The 18,025-nt window shown below is 32.6% G+C and overlaps 3 protein-coding genes across 5 annotated transcripts in view; 1 reads left to right on the forward strand and 2 right to left on the reverse strand.

Annotated features, from left to right (window-relative positions):
• LOC130448455 (general transcription factor IIH subunit 3) overlaps positions 1-6,923 on the forward strand; it is a 120,970-nt gene extending 114,047 nt beyond the window's left edge. The window contains exons 2-7 of the mRNA XM_056785848.1: positions 3,551-3,799; positions 3,857-4,079; positions 4,131-4,346; positions 5,971-6,106; positions 6,723-6,759; positions 6,826-6,923. Coding sequence (XP_056641826.1) covers positions 3,573-3,799; positions 3,857-4,079; positions 4,131-4,346; positions 5,971-6,106; positions 6,723-6,759; positions 6,826-6,886 — 900 coding nt within the window. The 5' untranslated portion in view covers positions 3,551-3,572 and the 3' untranslated portion in view covers positions 6,887-6,923. The remainder of the gene's footprint in view (positions 1-3,550; positions 3,800-3,856; positions 4,080-4,130; positions 4,347-5,970; positions 6,107-6,722; positions 6,760-6,825) is intronic.
• LOC130448252 (uncharacterized) lies at positions 95-3,282 on the reverse strand. Its single transcript, XM_056785533.1, has 4 exons — positions 3,233-3,282; positions 2,628-3,177; positions 747-851; positions 95-691 (listed from the first exon to the last, which is right to left on the reverse strand). The coding sequence occupies exons 1-4, from the start codon at positions 3,280-3,282 to the stop codon at positions 95-97; spliced, it is 1,302 nt and encodes a 433-aa protein (XP_056641511.1).
• A 2,056-nt stretch (positions 6,924-8,979) lies between the features above and the next one.
• LOC130448447 (cerebellar degeneration-related protein 2) overlaps positions 8,980-18,025 on the reverse strand; it is a 158,193-nt gene continuing 149,147 nt past the window's right edge. For all 3 annotated transcript variants that reach the window (XM_056785838.1, XM_056785839.1, XM_056785837.1), the window contains exon 7: positions 8,980-17,013. In XM_056785838.1, coding sequence (XP_056641816.1) covers positions 15,871-17,013 — 1,143 coding nt within the window. In that variant the 3' untranslated portion in view covers positions 8,980-15,870. The remainder of the gene's footprint in view (positions 17,014-18,025) is intronic.

Consider the following 18,025-nt stretch of genomic DNA (forward strand, 5'->3'; position numbering starts at 1 on the left):
AAATTAAGTTGTTAAAAAAATAATTTTAACTGGAAACTTTATTTCATGTTTTCTTATTGGAACTTATATGTACATAAAAGCTATTAAATATATTTCAAGGCTTTTTAATGAAATCTACGCTTTCTAAAATATCTGGTGAAGAGCGAATTCTCTTTACATTTGGAGTGAAGGGGTGGCTAAAGGAACTAGACGTAGTGGAAGTTACATTAGAAACCTGAAAGAGTGCTATTTTTGATGAGTTTTTGGCTATTTTTTGTCTACAACAATCATCAATATTTATCTTATATTCGTCAGGTATAGATATTTTTAAATCACTTCCGGGGTTTTTTGTATCAGTTGATGAAGTCTTCTGTTTAATTTCTTCCTTTTTATTGCTTCTAGATTTTCTCATTTTACCATCTTTTCTTTCAAAAAGTTTGATTATTTCGTTATCTTCTATTTGATTCTTGCTACAACACGGTTTAGGTTCTTTTTCGAGTTTCTCCGGAGTCTCACTATAAATAGAAAGTTTCAAAGAATCTTTTTCTCTTTGATTTCTATTTTGCATCTTATGATTAATATATTTTAAATGCTCATTACTCGAACTTTTCGATTGATGGCATTTCAATTTTTCCATTTTAAAATTTAAATTATCAACATCGAGTTGAAGACACAGATTTTCATAAACCAAGCAACCATTTTGTTTTACTAGCTATAAAATGTAAAGTTGAACTTCAATATTTGTATTAATTATAAGTGAAAATTACCTGAAGATATTTTTTACTGCTTGGAGAAATGGAGGCATTCAATTTTTCGTTCACCAAGTCATTTAATTCAAGTGATAAGTTCTCAATTTTAGTTTTATAATCATTAACTAGCTAAAAATTATTCATTTTAATTATAAACAACAGATTTCTACTTTAGATGGAGAATCAATACTGGTTAAAACCAAAAGGATTTGAAGTAATAGTACGAAAAGTCCAAAATTATTTACACTCTTCTTTCTACAACTTATTAAACTTATATGAGAGGCACCCGCATGAAGTCACTAGTCGTCCTTCAGCTACAACAGCAGAAGGATATCAATTTCTACAATCGTGAACAGTTCACCTAGTATGTTTCTAGCAGAAATTTAACGAATGAAAAATTTGTCCAGTTAGAGTTGAAAGAAATCATCGCAAACAACAGATTATCATCTTGTTCAATACACAAGCAATAATTAGAGCTCAAAACTCCTATGTCATAAAATCCAAGGTTGGAAATACCTGTACATTGAATGAGCTAGATAAGAATTATAAAGTTACTATCTAGTGGGATACATTGAATGGAGGGAAATGGAATAGTTGACAGACTTGCTAAAGTAGTGACTGATCAAGCCTTCATAGAATCTAAAACCTTTTGTGAAATCGGCTACAGGACAATATAGAAAACGCTAGCAAAGAAGGTTAATAAGAAACAATTTATAAGAGTTGAAAATAACCAGGGTATGTATCAACCTAAGTACTTAAAAACAATGAATACTAACAGGGTCTTTTCGGGTCATTACCGCCTCCATGGATACCTGAAGACGCTAAGCTTATCAGAAAGTACAACACGCAGATTCTGCTACGTAGTGAACTACTAAATCTCTATCCACATTTTCTCGAAGACTGAAATAAAAGATGCAGGACTCTTCCAGCTAGACCCATCCACATACATCCATATCCACCTGAACTTTCTGAAATGAGTAAGGATAATAGATCTGCTATAAACACCGAGTATATACAGTGCAACAACAAGAAAACAACACACAGTAGATCCTTTGGGTCGCAGTGACGTGATACCCTAATCACAACATCCATACAATTTAGAAAACGACCGCATGCGTTGAGTTATCGTATCCATGGCCACGACAGTCGTTTAGTTAAAATAGAAGGATGTCATTTCACTCTCAGATTGTAGTGAAAACGAATAATGAAGAATGTTCATATTTTTGTGTAAAAGTTGGTGAAACTCACAATTGATGGAAGATTATTTTACTGGTAGAAGCGTATGTCATGGATCGAAATGTTCAAAAGTGGTAATAGGGGTGCCAAGACTACTGAATTTTGAACGGAAATTCACACGCTGAGAAGTTTGCACACGTATCCTGCAGCGGTATGAAGAGGAAGGGGACAATTTATTGCACCGAATATTCACCACAGTAAGAGACTTGAGCACACCATTATTTTCTTACCAGAGGAGAATGTGTTGTGTGTCTATGGATCAAGACGACGGGATATTCCGATCCGTAGTGACATTGTTGCAAGACAAAGCCAGAACTCATTCAGTTCGACTTACAATGGAAACATTAAACGAATTGGATTTGGAAACACTGAAATACCCTCCTTATAGTCCCGATTTGTCGGCATGCGACTATTATTTATTTGGTTTACTGGGGTACTTTGAGGGGATTTGACAGCAATGTTGAGGTAGAATCCTTCACAGAGGAGGTGGTAAAAGACTGTAGAATGTGACGAAGACTATTTTTTAACTTATACAGTAGTTAAATAGGTCTGGTAAAGATGCATCATTTTTAATATTCGTGATAAATTAGTAATATAAATATTGAAGAGAAAAATCAATGATAGGTTTGAAGTTACTCGAAAAAAGTTATTAAATATATGTACCTTTTCGTGTTCGAGTCTCATTGCATGTAATTCCGTTTTTAAACATGTTTTAGTATTTTTCATTCTCAAAAATTTGATGCTTAGATTATAATTTGCCTCTAATGTTTGATTGAGAGTTTGTTTCAGCTTTAATATCTCGTGTCTACATTCCTCAATGGTTTTTTCATTTTGAGCTATTGATGAATTGCTCCATTGTCTCTTTAGTCTCCTAAATTCGTTCATTTCGTGACAGTATAATTCTTTTTCTTTGAAATAAAATTTGCGTTCGTCTTCTAATTGTTTTGCTAAAGAAACATTGGATCTTTTTGTTTTCAGAAGATCCAGGGTAATTTTTTCCTTTTCACGAGCTAAATTAGCTATATAAATATCTTTTTGTTCTGTATCATTTTGAAGAGTTTGAATGGCAACCTTTAAATTTGATATTTGATCTTTAAGAGCGTCGAGTTCATTTTTCAATACAATTTCTTGTGAATCCATGGGTTCTTCAATGGTTATCACACGAGATGCAGATTCATCTGATTGATCTAATAAAGGCTTTGATAATACTCTTCTAAAATGAATAATGAAGTATATAAAAATATACGCTAGTAAAATAACTTTTTTACCTAATTAACTTCTTAGTACGAAAAAACTTATTATTTAGGGCCTTTTTCATTAAACTGTAATATATTCAACTTGTTACTAATTCTTATTTGTAGATAAGTGTCATTTCAGCAACATTTCACGTTTATCAAAATTTTGACAGCCGCACAACTTTTTGAACGAACCTTGTAAGGGCTTAGAATATATTTAGTGTTTTCGTTAATTTCAATGGTGGTCATATTTAACACCTAATGTAATTGTCCGAATTTTAGGTTATGTATGTAACATACACAACAACATTTGAATAGTAAAAGTAATCACAGTTTAAGTTTATATTGTAGGAAGAATAAAAATACTTTAAATATGAATAACATCACCCTTCCGAATGAAATTTCTCCAGATAATACTACATTGGATGAAACAAGTTTGTTAGTAATTATTTTGGACAGTAATCCGGGTCAAAAGATGTTACGAGAAAGCCCACATGTCTTGACTCATTGTGTAGATTCTATAATAGCTTTTGCTAATTCACATTTGATGCAAAAAGCTCAAAATAAATTGGCGATTATGGCATGCCATTCAAAGACAAGGTAAAATTCGCTCTTCTGATGATTGATCACTTATATGAATTCTATAAATTATTGTAGTCAGTTCATCTATCCAAACCAGGGGAAAAATACAGATGTTCGGCAAGTGGATGGGCAGTATGAAATATTTACAGCAGTGGAAAAAATAACGAAAAAGAATCTGGCGAAGTTGTTAACTTCAGAAAACTCAACTGTTATTACAGAATCTTTATTAGCAGGAGCTATTGCAATGGCTCTATGCTATATTGCAAGACTTCAAAGGACCAAACCTCCTGGAGCAAAGGTAATCTACAATTATCTTTTGTATTAATATCCTATAAAATATCTCTTTCAGTTGAATTGTAGGATATTAGTTGTCACAGGAAGTAGTTGTTCGGCTTCTCAGTACATGAATTATATGAATGTATTTTTTACTGCTCAAAAACAAAATGTTGTGATAGACGTTTGTGCTCTAGAACAACATTTAAGTCTCTTACAACAAGGATGTGATATAACTAATGGAATGTATCTTAAAGTGCCACAATTACAAGGACTATTACAGTATTTATTAGTAAGTAATTGTTTTGTTCCTTTAATGGGTATAAAACCTTATGGACATCTAAGCTCTAACATCATCTATTTGAGTATATTTTTAGCCATATTTTGATGCTATTTATTTATATTGTAATACATTTTTTACATTATTTATCAATATAACTATACAGAAAGTGAAGTTTATAATGTTTTACATAATATTTTTCAAGTTTTTCTCAAATTTGTTTTGTCCATTCCAATTTTCTTTCACTTTCTGTGTTTATAACACATCTCTAATCACTAGAATATTATTATTAGTTAATCAGAATAGCTCTATGACATGCTAGAATATTTGAGAACTTACCAGCTAAAAGGAAATTAAGTCATACAGTCATCCAGCATCATATTGTACACATTTAAACAAACACTGCTGCAATACCAATGCAACTGCAAAGCAAAAACACCAGATCCAAGCTGATTCTGGAATGGTACAAGGCACTTAATGAGCTAGCTGGCTAAATGATGATTGAGTTGTTCTCTGGATTTCTGGACTTGAAGATTTGGGGGCCATAAAATTAGTGAGAAACTAGAGGAGTTTGGAGCCACTCAACTGTTGACAGAACTTAAATCTGGAGTGGGAATACTTAAGCTGTGGGAAAGGAATGCTACGACACTTTGGCACTGCAAAGCAATATCACCGGATACAAACTAATACAGGAATGACATAAGGCATTTAATGAGCTTTTTTGCTAAATGGGGGTAGAGCTCCTCACTGGATTCCAGGACTTCAGAACTTAGAACCACTCAACTGTTGACAGGAGTTGAATCTGAAACGGGAATCCTTTACCCATAGATTAAGGAAGCTGTTGGAAAGGACACAGCAAAGAGGCATGGCTCTTGCCATATGGCTATAGAAAAGTCAAAACTTTCATGGGTGAGACAAACCTCTCAGTCTGGGTAAAGGAAATACTGCAGCTAAGTACAGGATATAAAACTAGGATTTGATCTAGTGGAAGACCCTTGAATTTTCTTATTTTTAGAAGCAATCACCTATTAGCTTTTAATTTTTAGTGGATAAGTTTGTGAGGTGAAGGTTTTTCTACAAAATTAAATAGTTTCAAACCACAATTATCACAGTTATGACAACAGTATTAGCGATTTCGAAACCATAATTTCGAAAATATGTCAATTTATACTGCTCAAATTGTCTTCTATTGCTCGCCACATATCTTCAATATTCAACTACCCTCTTTACTGTGAGCCCTTGTCTTATATATACTTTTGTAGTGCTCCAAAACATGATAGAACCCTCTACCAATTTCTTCCAGTCACATAGTTAAATTGTTCAATTTTTTATGTTTTTCTTTCAACTTATCATTTTCCAAGCGTTTTCCACCAAGAAATTTCTCGAGTTCCAGAAATAGACTTAAGCTTTTGTCATAATGTGGGGCCGATCATGTTTGTGGAGCAAAACGACACCTCTAGGGAACAGTCCTTGTCGTCAAATTTATATAGCACACCTAAATAACGTTCCATTTTTATTTTTCGTTGGTGTGAGCCAATCTATTCTAAAAAGTTGATTTGTTTGATTGATATAATTTCTAATAATAATGAAAAAAATAATTTTATAACTTTTTGATATTAAAATAACTTCTTTTCAGTGGGTGTTTTTACCTGAACCACCGATTAGGGAAAAACTAGTGTTACCCCCATCCCTTAAAGTCGACTACAGAGCCGCTTGTTTTTGTCACAGACAATTAATAGATATTGGACATGTTTGTTCAGTATGTCTTTCAAGTAAGTACATCAAAACAAAATAGAATCGATAATCTAATCTAATATAGTGTCTAAGAGAACTAATAAGACATTCTATAGTTAATAGTTTCAACAAATTCACTAAATTGTATTTGAATTACAATAGTCATATTTGTATATGCTAAGGTCTTCCTGTACTTATTCTCACTTAATTTGAGGTCTGAGGTCATCATTATTATTAAGCCTTTCAAATTTTTGGATTATGGCTATCGCTTATAGCACTTAAAGTCCTTTTTTGAGGTGGATTACTCCTCGTTTTCTATTTTTTTTTATAGTTTATCGTTTGTCTTGGCTGCTTTTGTTATTATTTTCCATTCCTTCGTTTCCGGCATTTTGCCCTCCAGTTCTCTATATTAACTGCTCTTATGTCTTCCTCTATTTCGTTTCTCCAAGTCTTTCTCTGCTTGCCTCTTCTCTTTGGTCACAATGGGGTCCATTGCGTTATTCTTTTGATCATTTCAGTTGGTTTGCCAAAATTTGAACATTTGAAATGTTCTACCAGACAAGGGGGCCTAGATATTTGATTTAGTATTGCGACAATTTTTCCTACTGTTTATATAGTTGATAAATGTGCATTGATTTTCAATTTTCTTTACAGTTTTCTGCAAATTTAGTCCCATATGTACAACTTGTCAGTAAGTATTTCTTTCGATATACGATAGTGTGACAAATTAGAAAAAAATTTAATTAATTTTTTTTAGTACCGTTTTCAAGATGCCTGCTCTACCAGCAGTAAAACAAAAGAAAAAAAAGAAATTGTGAAGTTGTGATTGTATAAATAAATTTGCATGATTTCAAATTATTCATTATTTCTTCAAAAATTTGAAATCTGTTTTCTTCTTGTGGACATTTATTCAGAAAACTCTTTTCAATATGTCCAACTATAATAAGTGTATTATTGGAAAAAATCCTTATACTTTAGAGAACAGTTTTCACAAACATTCTTCATCTCTCAATATCATTGATTTTGCCATTAATATAGAAAAGGAAGGAAAGTACTGGTAGTGTCATTTGACATATAGAACGCCTTTAACACAGTCAGATGAAACTGCACTTCTAAGGTGCTCCACAAATAACATCTGGTAGTGACATTTGATATTAAAAACGCCTTCGACGCAGTCAGATGAAACTGTATCCCTGAGGTGCTCCTAAAATACAATCTGGTAATAAAATCAGACATAAAGTTAGACACAGTTAGATTGAACCGAACTTCGAAAATGTTAAAAAAATACCATCTGGTGGTAATATTTTATATAAAAAACGCTTTCAACACAGTCAGATGAAAATGCACTTCTAAGGTGCTTCAAAAATACAATTGGGTAGTAAAATTCAGACATAAAGAACGCTTTAAATACAGTTGGATTGAACTGAACTTCTATTATATTTGATATTAAAAACGCTTTCGACACCACTTTACTCAATGGAGAAGATTGAAAGGGCCCAAGAAGGTAATCTATAGTAAAAAGTATAGCGCTTCTATAGTATTTGTATCAATTTAAGCAAGTATCTTGTATTTTTTGAACGGCAACAAATAAATAATTTGTAATTATGTTTAAATATTTTAGACTTGACACAAAATACTCATCAAAGTTTGTTCTAGTTGATTCTTTCGTGCCAAGCACATGAGCGTCAAGCCTACGGATTTGGAAACTCTTGATTCTCATCTAAGCCAATGCATTGCGTTGAAAAATTGGTTGTTTTATGGAAATTTTCTTCCTTTTCGTCCCATGTGCATTTTTTCTTCTTCATTTTTTAATAATTCATAACTAACTTTTGGCATTGATGCTTTTAATCCGGGCTTTAATTAAATTTAGGAATAAAAACAAAAAATATTTTCAAATTTATTTATTTAGAATTATAATCACAAAAGTGTAATATAAATACATGAGCGACAAATTAAATTTTTATCTAAATAATCTTCACTCCAATGAATAATCATTTTACGTTTATATACTGGGTGTTTTGTAAATTTATGTGACATGATTAGCTTATCCCCAACTTTACTTTCAATATGTCATATTTTTCTTAATAACTAACAAAAACTTTTTGAATTCACACTATAGATATTTTTTATGGATTACATTCGATATTTGGCAGTACCTATATAAAACTAAATAAATAAATACTAAAAGCGTTAATTTTTGTTCTGAAAGCTTTCTAATGATGTACCACACTTGGTATATGGTTATATACTGAACACACTGTTTACATCACCACTACACCAACACTCACAATTACACTGTCCAACGCAGACTGAGGGTAAACTGTTTCAGTCTCTGAAGACGATAACGCGGTTATCGAAACGCGCGTCAGGCAGTGTAATCGTGAGTGTTGGTGTAGGGTTAGCAACAAACAGTGTGTTTATTATGAATATAACCAACGGTTCCAAAAATTCCAACTTAGTTCACTCTGTATGTATGTTCGGACATACTTTCACATCTGATCGAGTTGAAATCACGATAAAAACACTCTAATTTGTTTTTTGAAGTAGTGGAAGGTTTATAATTGTGTTGTAAAGATTTTTGTTTGATGTTCGATCAGGCAGAATTTGATATTTAAAAGCTTGCAATTATTTTGTTTATAAAATTTTTTAAAAACAAAATTAGGACACAAACCTATTCTTAGCGAGGTTCTAGAAAAAGAATAAGTGAAGCACTGCTTGGCTATGGACCGGACTTTTTGTTTATTGATACAGCAATATTGCATTTGAACTTGCAAGAAGAAACAATATTCCTAATTCTTTTTCATCACTGGTAAACAGATCAGTAGACAAAGATTAGTTGCAGACAGATTCAGAAAAAGACATCAAGACGTTTTGAACTAAACTGAAACTTTCGATATGCAACATGTTATAGTTTTAAATAGACCTTTAATTGATTTAAACGACAGTGATTTTGAAAAAGATGAATGTGATGATAGTGATTTGGAATAATTATATTGTAGTATATGTAGGTATTACAAATGAAGACCACTGACCATGAAATTGTGATAGATATGACGTTAAAAAGTTATTTTTCATCATGATTTTAGTGTTATAAAATAATCACTGTATTGTATCTTTATTATTGTAACAAAAACACGAAAAAACGAAAAAGGGTCTTAACAAATTTTTTTGTCAAATATTTTTTAGTTGTATGAGTAACTTTTATCAAAAAGTACTATGTGACTTTCATTCTAGTTTTTAATTTACAAATAAAAGTAACAAATTTATCTTTGTATTTAATTTTACTGAAATTATATTCGCTTGTTATATAAAGTACAACTCTGTAAGTGATTATGGTTTCAGAAAATAAGAACATCTGTGATAACATTTGATGATAAGAAACACATTCAATCAGTGATGACTTTCAACATTTATCCAAAAATTCATATAATCTACAATAAATTGGCAAAAAACAAAAAAGTATTCCATAATAGCATTTAGTGACTTTAGTGGGTGTATTTACTTTTTCTTATGACATATATTCAATCGAGGAAGGTATTCACTACGCTTAATTTATTTGTTCAATATATATTCACCTTAATACTAGTTATAACATGAATATTTTCACAATTTCCAGCATACATAAATACTTAATGCATAAGGTATAAAATGGGAAAAATTTCAAACGACCACAATCAAAAATTAATTTTATACAAATGAGTATCTCACGTATTGGGTGACACAACTGAAATTTACACCCTGAAATATTTAGAGTTTTAATCCCGTTAAAAAAAATATCAAAACAGGTGAATTTTAACCTACAAAACACTATCTCTTAAATTTATGAGTATGTTAAAGGTTTTTTTCATTATCTACATCACCCTGGTATTTTTTTTATTTCCAGGGGTTTTCTTTTGGTTTTAGTGAATAGAAAATTCTCTAAGTACCATTGGCTCATCTTCTCCCTAGAAAAGTACCCTTCTGTACAAAGATTGTAGCTTTTGCAAAGCATAACCACTGGAACCAAGTTAATTTTGCAATACTATAAGGCACTCAATAACCTGAATATGAAGCTATTTTGGATCTTTGGATATAGAAAATTCCGGGGAATCAAATTGTGGTTGACCTCTCCAAACTTGGAGGCACTTAACAGCCGACAGATTCCCTAAACTATAGGAAAGGTAAAAAATAAGAAGACTTGTATACAGACAAGTCAAAACCTTCATAGGTGAAACAAATTATGAGACTGGAAGGAGGAAATACTGTAAGTAAAGAGGAGGTGAAGACATATAAATATAGAGAAAAATCTCTGACCTTTTGGAAGAACCTACAAAGAGGAGATCTAAGAGAAATGTCGAGGGATTACGTAGGCAACTACGACCTACAAAGTCGCCCCATTATAAGTAATAGTAATAAACCTGCCTTCAATGACGATGCTCTTGCTGAATATATGATGGATATTGAGCAATCATTGAGAAAACACATTAATAAAGGGGTACAGATCCTTAAATTTTCGTAGAAGGAAAACGTACCAAAAAGTGTTTGGACTAACAGGATGATTACATTGCCGCAAAACTTTTTATTGGTAGGAATTTAGCTGGAAACGTTAACTTCTTAGAAGAAATTATCGATCCTTTCATAATTATAACACTAGAAGAAGATGTAAAAGTACGTTTACTATGAATGGTGGATCCAATAGGCATAACTATCGTTAATAAATCCATACCAATCCATAAATTTTCAGAGAACAGCACATAGAAACATACCAAAAACTTTTGACACATTTTAGGATGTTTGGACTAAGATACTGGGTGTCTACATTGCTACAAAATTTTTTATCGGTAGGAATTTAACTGGTAACGTTCACTTTTAGAAGAAATTATCGATCCTTTCATAACTACAACACTAGAAGAATATGTAAAAGTATGTTTACAATGAATGGTGGACCCAATAGGCATAACTGTCGTTAATAAATGCATGCCAATCCATAAATTTTCAAAGATCAGCACATATAAACGTACCAAAAAATTTTGGAACATTTTAGGATGTTTGGACTAGATACTGGGTGACTACATTGCTACAAAATTTTTTATTGGTAGGAATTTAGCTGGTTACGTTAACTTTATCTTCTCAGAAGATATTATTGATCATTCAATAAACCATACACTAGAAGAAGTAGCTGGTTCACAATTTGACTCGTCCTTGATTATCAAAGTTTATGCTACACCATTTGATTTTCGACACAGAATACCATTTAGTACTACGTAATACTACAACTACTACTACTATAAATGTGGTAAAATGGTTATACAATTGCATGGGAGTTCGAGGTGGACCTTTTTTATGCTCTATTTTGTTTACTGTTTCAATTATCAAAACAATTTTCACACAGAAGAATTGTTCTGAATATTTCATAGGTAAAGGAAATAGCTGTAAAATGATTAAAGTTTTTCAAGAAGTGGTTCTGAGTACTACAGAAATGCAAAAAGTTCGAAAGTACTATAAAACTGGAATTCTCTGAAACGATATCAACCTATTTTGGTATTTTTTCCAAATCGAAAACTCACATTGAGATTTTGGAGTTTGCAAATTTTATTTGAGACACCCTGTATAGTTTTTGTGATTATAAGTAATCTTGGCACAATTCAAGACATATATTAAATAATTACAATGAACTTATAACAGAATTGTATAAATTTCCAAAATACATCTACATTAAAAAAAATATTAAAATGATTCGCCAAGTCAATTTTTCCATAAATGAAAAACAACAATGTTTATGCTTGAGCAGTTTCAGAAGCAAACAACTTAAATAAAACGCAAAATTGGAATTTTAAAATATATTACGTATTAATTCAGTTTGCAAATATGAAAATAGTTTTAAAATAAAAGCTTAAAATCCAACTAAACTCAATTTGTTCACGGCAGTGGAAGCGGTGACATTTGAAATTATTGTGACAAGAAGTATGTTGGGAAAACAAGGAGGTCTGTTAACGTATGGTTTAAAGACCATTTGGTTCATTTAAAAAAGAATGGATAGGGATAATAATGAAAATAATGTAAAATTTTTGGACTTTTTGGAGCTAGGGATTTTATGAAAATAGATTAAATAGGGAAAAAGATTTTGGGAATTGCTTCACAAGGAATTAGCGGAAAAATTAATTACACAGGATATCCCGAAATTAAAGAGGTAAAAGTTGGTAGCCTATAGAATGAGTCAAAATGTTGTACTTGATATAAACAATACGGAGTCTCGTTTTCGAATTTCCAAATTTTTATTTTTTTGGTATAGTGGATAGATTTATGGTTTATCTTTTAGCCAAGGTCGAACAACTCGTAATGGTGTTGGATTCAAAATTTTTGCAAGGATGACTCAACCTACATGAAATTTTCAAACTGTCCCATACTATAGCTAACGAAAATGTAAACTTGATAGGTTTTTATGAAATGAAATTCCCATTCTTAATTTTCCATGACAATAAATTAATCACAATGTGAAGATAGAAGAAACAAAAAAAATATTAATATAGAAGTGGCAGTTTTAACAGGTTTTTTTTACCAAAATGAGGGGCGAAGGACCAGCACGAAGTGTATGCAACTGAATTATAAAGACTCTTTAAAAGCAGCTGATAGTGAACCATCAACAATCAACAAAAAATATAAAGTATGACAGCGGTCGATTATCTTGCACAACTTGAGTATAGTCGACAAAACCATGCACAGATACGTTTCACCAAAGATCAAGTTTCAGCACAGAACAAATTTATGGTAAATGTTTGGACCATTATTTGATTGTATCATACTGTATTGACGGTATTTTAACTTCGTCAAAATATTTATATTTTCAACAAAACCAGTTCAGGAACATGTTCGATGATTAACTACCAACTCGATGAATTTATGGTTCGTGCATGATAGAGAATGACATAACATTAATTTAGATGTATAACAATAGCTAAACTGAAGGTTTCTTAATAAAAGGAATGGATGGAAAGGTCCTTTCCAAATGCTAACGTGATAAGGAGACGTCAATTTTATGGATTATTTTGTGGTTATCTCAGAAATAGAGTGTACAAGCAACATCTGTGCAAAAAGTACGAGATCTGATAGACAGAATTATTTGTAATTGTACTGCAGTTTATAGATTTAGAAATTGCTCGAAAATGGAAACGGCTCATATTGAACATTTATTCTATCAACGAGAGAAAACCACTGTCCACTCGAAATCAACAAGTAAATATTAAAGATCTTGCTTATGTTTCAAAAGCTTCGGTGGCACTCGAGATTGTTAAATTCAATTCAATCAAGTGAGACGATGTCACGACGAATATGAGACATTGCCACAGGTGAAAGTCTTCTTTAAGCGTTAATTGAGCAACTGAATCTTTTGAAGCTAATTGGAGCAAATATGGTTCAATTTATAGTGATGGAGTGAGTAACCTTTCGGGAAGAAACAGTGGAATGATTGATTGGTTCATTGTTTTTGGTCCATACAAGCTTTGTTAGCTAAAGAAATGTCAGGTGACTTCCACAAACTTCCCATTTTTTTTTGAATTTATCCCAGGAAGGTCCAGGCGCAATTATTCTGTTAGCTTAAGACCAACGGAAATTATTTTTTGGAATGCAAGAATGACGATTTTGAAAATTTTCACTCGACACAAGAATTCAAAGAGTGCGTCTCAACTATTGTTGACACATCATTTCTCTCATTACTCATATCATCAAAAAAAAATAGTGGAATGATTGCTTGGTTGTGAACTCTGATACAAAATACAAACTTGTTTCATTGTTTTTTGAATAGACAAGTTTTGTTAGCTAAAGAAATTTCAGGTGACTTCCACAGTGTGCAAGTAAGATGGCTGTACCAGGGCAACGTGTTGAGAAGACCGTTTTTATTGAAATCAGAACATCATCTCTTTCATAACTCATATCATCACATCGTGAAGCCTTTATAAAAAAATTATATGGTGTGTTAAATATGCAAGTGAATCTATGTGAATAACAACACCTTTTTCTGAGTTATATGCATGCTGATTTCTATTATAAACAAAAAGATATATCAAGTGATCAGTCAATGGAATCCACTTTTGATGATGTTTGTACCCACACGTTTTGGTTAAATATAAAGATGAAATACCTAAAATTGAACAAAGAAACATTTGGCATCTTCATCTATTTGTTACAATTGAGAAAAATGATTAAAAGGCTTAAGAATAGCAGCATGTTGGAACGAAAGCATAAGGCGAAGTAAACATTGGAATAAAAGCTGAATCGAGAATATACAAGGCCATAATGACCTACATCGCAGAGATATGGCCAGAAATGGCGAAAACCAAAAGAATGATGGAAACAGCAGAGATAAAAGTGCTACGCAGGATAGCCGGACAAACCCTACTGGATAGGGAAAGAAGTGAGAACATTAGAAGATTATGCAAAATGATGACGTTAACTAATGGGTTCTATCAAGAAAGAAAGATAGCGCGCGTTAAACCCCATTGGGCCGACCGACCCAGAAAAAGGTGAAGCGACAACCTTGAAGCAGAATAGGAGGCAAGGATGTCGAAGATAAAACAGGCGACTACGCGTAATACACGGAAGAAGATGAGAAAAATGATTGGTTTGGTACTGGACAATGATCAAATCAACTCAAGATATTTAACAATTAGTTATTTCCAAGCAACTTTCGTCTTATAATAACAAGGCCTACGTTATAATACAAGTGGAGCGGTGGACACTTTTATTAGCAGCGCTGTTGATTCATTTATTGTTGTATTTCATCGTAAACAATCGAGATTCGTTTCTAAGCCGTTTGTATGAAATCTGTGGCCGGAATGCTTTGGATGGTAACCCTCTCAGAGCCGTCCTGCGACCCCTTTGAAAGTCATGATTTACTGTTTGAGAATACTTAAAGAATCTAACCTAACCTAACCTAAAGAATGTGTCATACCTTCAGAAATTTTCAATCAACTATCATCACAACTTGCCGAAAATTTTATGAATATCAAATCAACCGTACGAGAATCAAAAAGTGTAAACGAAATTAAAATTCAAACTTTGCAACCCTATAATTCGAAAACAAAAGATTATTTTGGAAATATTTATATGAAGTACTAACATTATTTTGGCTCACACTATACGCACCGATATTTCTTTTCACTAGTACCGGGTATATACGTAGTGCGAATTAAAAAATGTGAATTGACCTTCGGTCTCTGAAGACGATTACTTGGTTATCGAAACGCGCGTCAGACAGTGTAATTGTGAGTGTTGGTGTAGTGGCAGCAATAAAAAGTATATGAATATCATTAAGAAATTTTTTTTCTAAATCTATTTATTTATCCTTTTGGAAAATTTATCAAGGTTTGATTTCGTTATAGAGCTTGTCAAGAAAAATGCGCTGGTTAAGAAAAAAACAAATAGTTGCATGTAAATTAGAAGCAGATTACAAATAATCCTCAGTGAATAATAGAAAACTAAGTTTTTTCTTCGCCATTCTCTCCACATAATTAAAAATATTGGAACTTGCTATTAAAAATATGAGAAAATCATAAAATATTTAACCAGGCGACAAAGTAACAGTAGCCATTTCGTGAGTTTGTTAATGTGACGTCAATCGGATGAACACGTCAAAGTTGATTTGCTAGAATTTTTTCGATTATTCTGACCTCGTACCTACATATTCAAATCTTGTATCGCAACGGGATTTTACTTTTTGTTTCATTAATGAATAAATTGACTTGTATGTAACGTCACTATCTAATTAAAAACAAACGAACGCGACATATAAAGAAACAAAATAATAACGAATTATCAATATTAAGCCTTACTTCCTTCTTTGTCTGAGCAATTCTCTTTCCCTCTTCTTTGTATCGGCGTTCCGTAAAACCTCAGCGTAAGACATGTCTAGTTTCTTTAATTTGTGTAGATCTTGCGATGCAGAACTCGGTTTGAATTCGTACTTGGTACTGCCTTGACTAGGTGTTGGCGAAGAAATGTTTCTGTTTGACGGATAGAATTGTAAGGTGCTACCGTTCCAGTTACTCGTTTCCGGTTCCGGGGTTCTATGGTTGGATTTTTCTCTTCTGCGCCTGCCGGAATTCGGTCTGCTCGAGTAGTTTATTTTTGGACTACCGATGATGTGAGTGACAGGTGAATCCGATCTTTCGACGTATTTATTCTTACGTTTCGATCCCGAGCGCTTTCTAACCTCAATCGAGATATATTCTAGAGGTTGTCGCACTAATGGTTTTAATACTCTTTCGTTGGCGTCAGATTCTGGTATCGGTTGGTTTTGAGATTGGATGAAGTTTTCTATGATTGTTGTTGGCTCATTTTGGGAAGTGGATAGTTCAGACATCGTAGACGATACTACGCTTTGACTATCGTCGTCTGGAAAATCTGGTAGTTGATCGTTAGATGGAGTTACAGGTGGTACTTTTGGGACAGCTTTAATTGGAGTGAAACCGTCTAAAAGAGATAAGTCGTCTCCTTCGTCTTTATTTTCGGCTGCTTTTTTAAGAACGTTGAAAATTTCTTTGAATAAATTTTGGTATTCCGGTCTATCTCGGAATCTAGAATCTATTGGACTTGCATCGTCGTAAATACTAAATTTGCAATCTTCTCCATCGGCAATAGTACACAAAAATGATCCGACACGACCTTCTGTTTGAGTGGCTTTATTACTAGTTTCTTCTTGAAAACCAGACGAACTAGTTTCGGCTTCGGAAAAATCTGTAGGCGTGGAAAACGTTTTTCTTGTTTTCTTGTGTTGCAAACTGTCTCCATGCCCGCTTTCTTCATCTGTATCTTTAGTACTTAGATTATTGAAGTCTCCAGACATCTGCATTTCTTCGTGTCGCGATTTTATTGGTTTACTATGAACCTCGACAAGTGCTTCATACTTTTCTACTAATTTTTTGTAAGGGTTGGGTGTTTTTCCAGACATCTGGGATTGATTTGGGTAGCCCTAAAACAAAATAAAATTGTGCTCGCTGGGTTAGCTATACATAAAAAATTGCAAAGAAATATTTTTCTATAAAACATTAGATTTTAGTGTATTTCAATTTGTTTTAAGAAATTGTCAGCGATTCACTAACGTCAGAGAAACATTTAGCTGGAAAAGGCAGAAAGTTCAAAGCCAGAACATCTTAATAATTTCATCAACGAAGCACCTAATAAGAAATATCTGGCGACGAAGGTAGTACATCTCACAATAACTAGATAATTTATTTTAGGTTGCTTTAAGAAGGGTTGTAAGGGGTGCTTGTCATGCAGCAAAGTTACAATCTACGTAAATAATAAATTTAGGCGATTATAGGGAAAGTGTTATAAAATTCTCTGTTTTCGATTCGATATTTGAATCTTCCTCCTACCATATTATAAAATTTTAAAATTGAAAATATCACTCAGAAATAATGTCATTAATAATAAAAAATTGCGACATTTCTACCCGTTTGTAATTTATATACTGGGTATTGTATTCCTCGGCAATTTTAGTAGATGCTGTAGAAGACATAACTGCAATGAAACGCCACGTCGATTGCCGATACACTACTGTAGCTGATGAATACGTTAATGATTCCGAAACGATTAAGGCAGCTACTACAAGTAAAGTGTACCCTGTTATAATACCCCAGTTAGTACATCAATATGAGATGCAACAAACATAAAAATTAATAATATACTTGTAACGCGTGATTTTTTTTCTGGTATATTTTTGGCAACACTGTTTTTGACAGATCACGTGTGAATCGTGTCTTGTGTCATTGTCAAACTTGTTCAGTTTGGTCTATAATTTAATCATGAATCGATTTACGAACGAACAACGCTTGCAAATTATTGAATTTTACAATGAAAATTCATGCTCGGTTAAGGGAATGCATCGCGCACTTCTTCCAATTTATAGGCGGTTTGGTCGGCCTACTGAGGGAACTATTCCGAAGCTTGTGACTAAATTTTGAACCTATTTTACACTATTA

This window comes from Diorhabda sublineata, chromosome 8, assembly GCF_026230105.1.
Source record: "Diorhabda sublineata isolate icDioSubl1.1 chromosome 8, icDioSubl1.1, whole genome shotgun sequence".
NCBI lineage: Eukaryota > Metazoa > Arthropoda > Insecta > Coleoptera > Chrysomelidae > Diorhabda > Diorhabda sublineata.

Excerpts from the sequence above, each read along its gene's own strand:
- LOC130448252 (XM_056785533.1), bottom strand. The coding sequence starts at position 3,282 with ATGAAAAAGGCCCTAAATAATAAGTTTTTTCGTACTAAGAAGTTAATT. Across the intron at positions 3,178-3,232 it reads CGTACTAAGAAGTTAATTAG|AAGAGTATTATCAAAGCCTT; the intron begins GTAAAAAAGTTA and ends TATTCATTTTAG. Across the intron at positions 692-746 it reads GCAGTAAAAAATATCTTCAG|CTAGTAAAACAAAATGGTTG; the intron begins GTAATTTTCACT and ends TACATTTTATAG.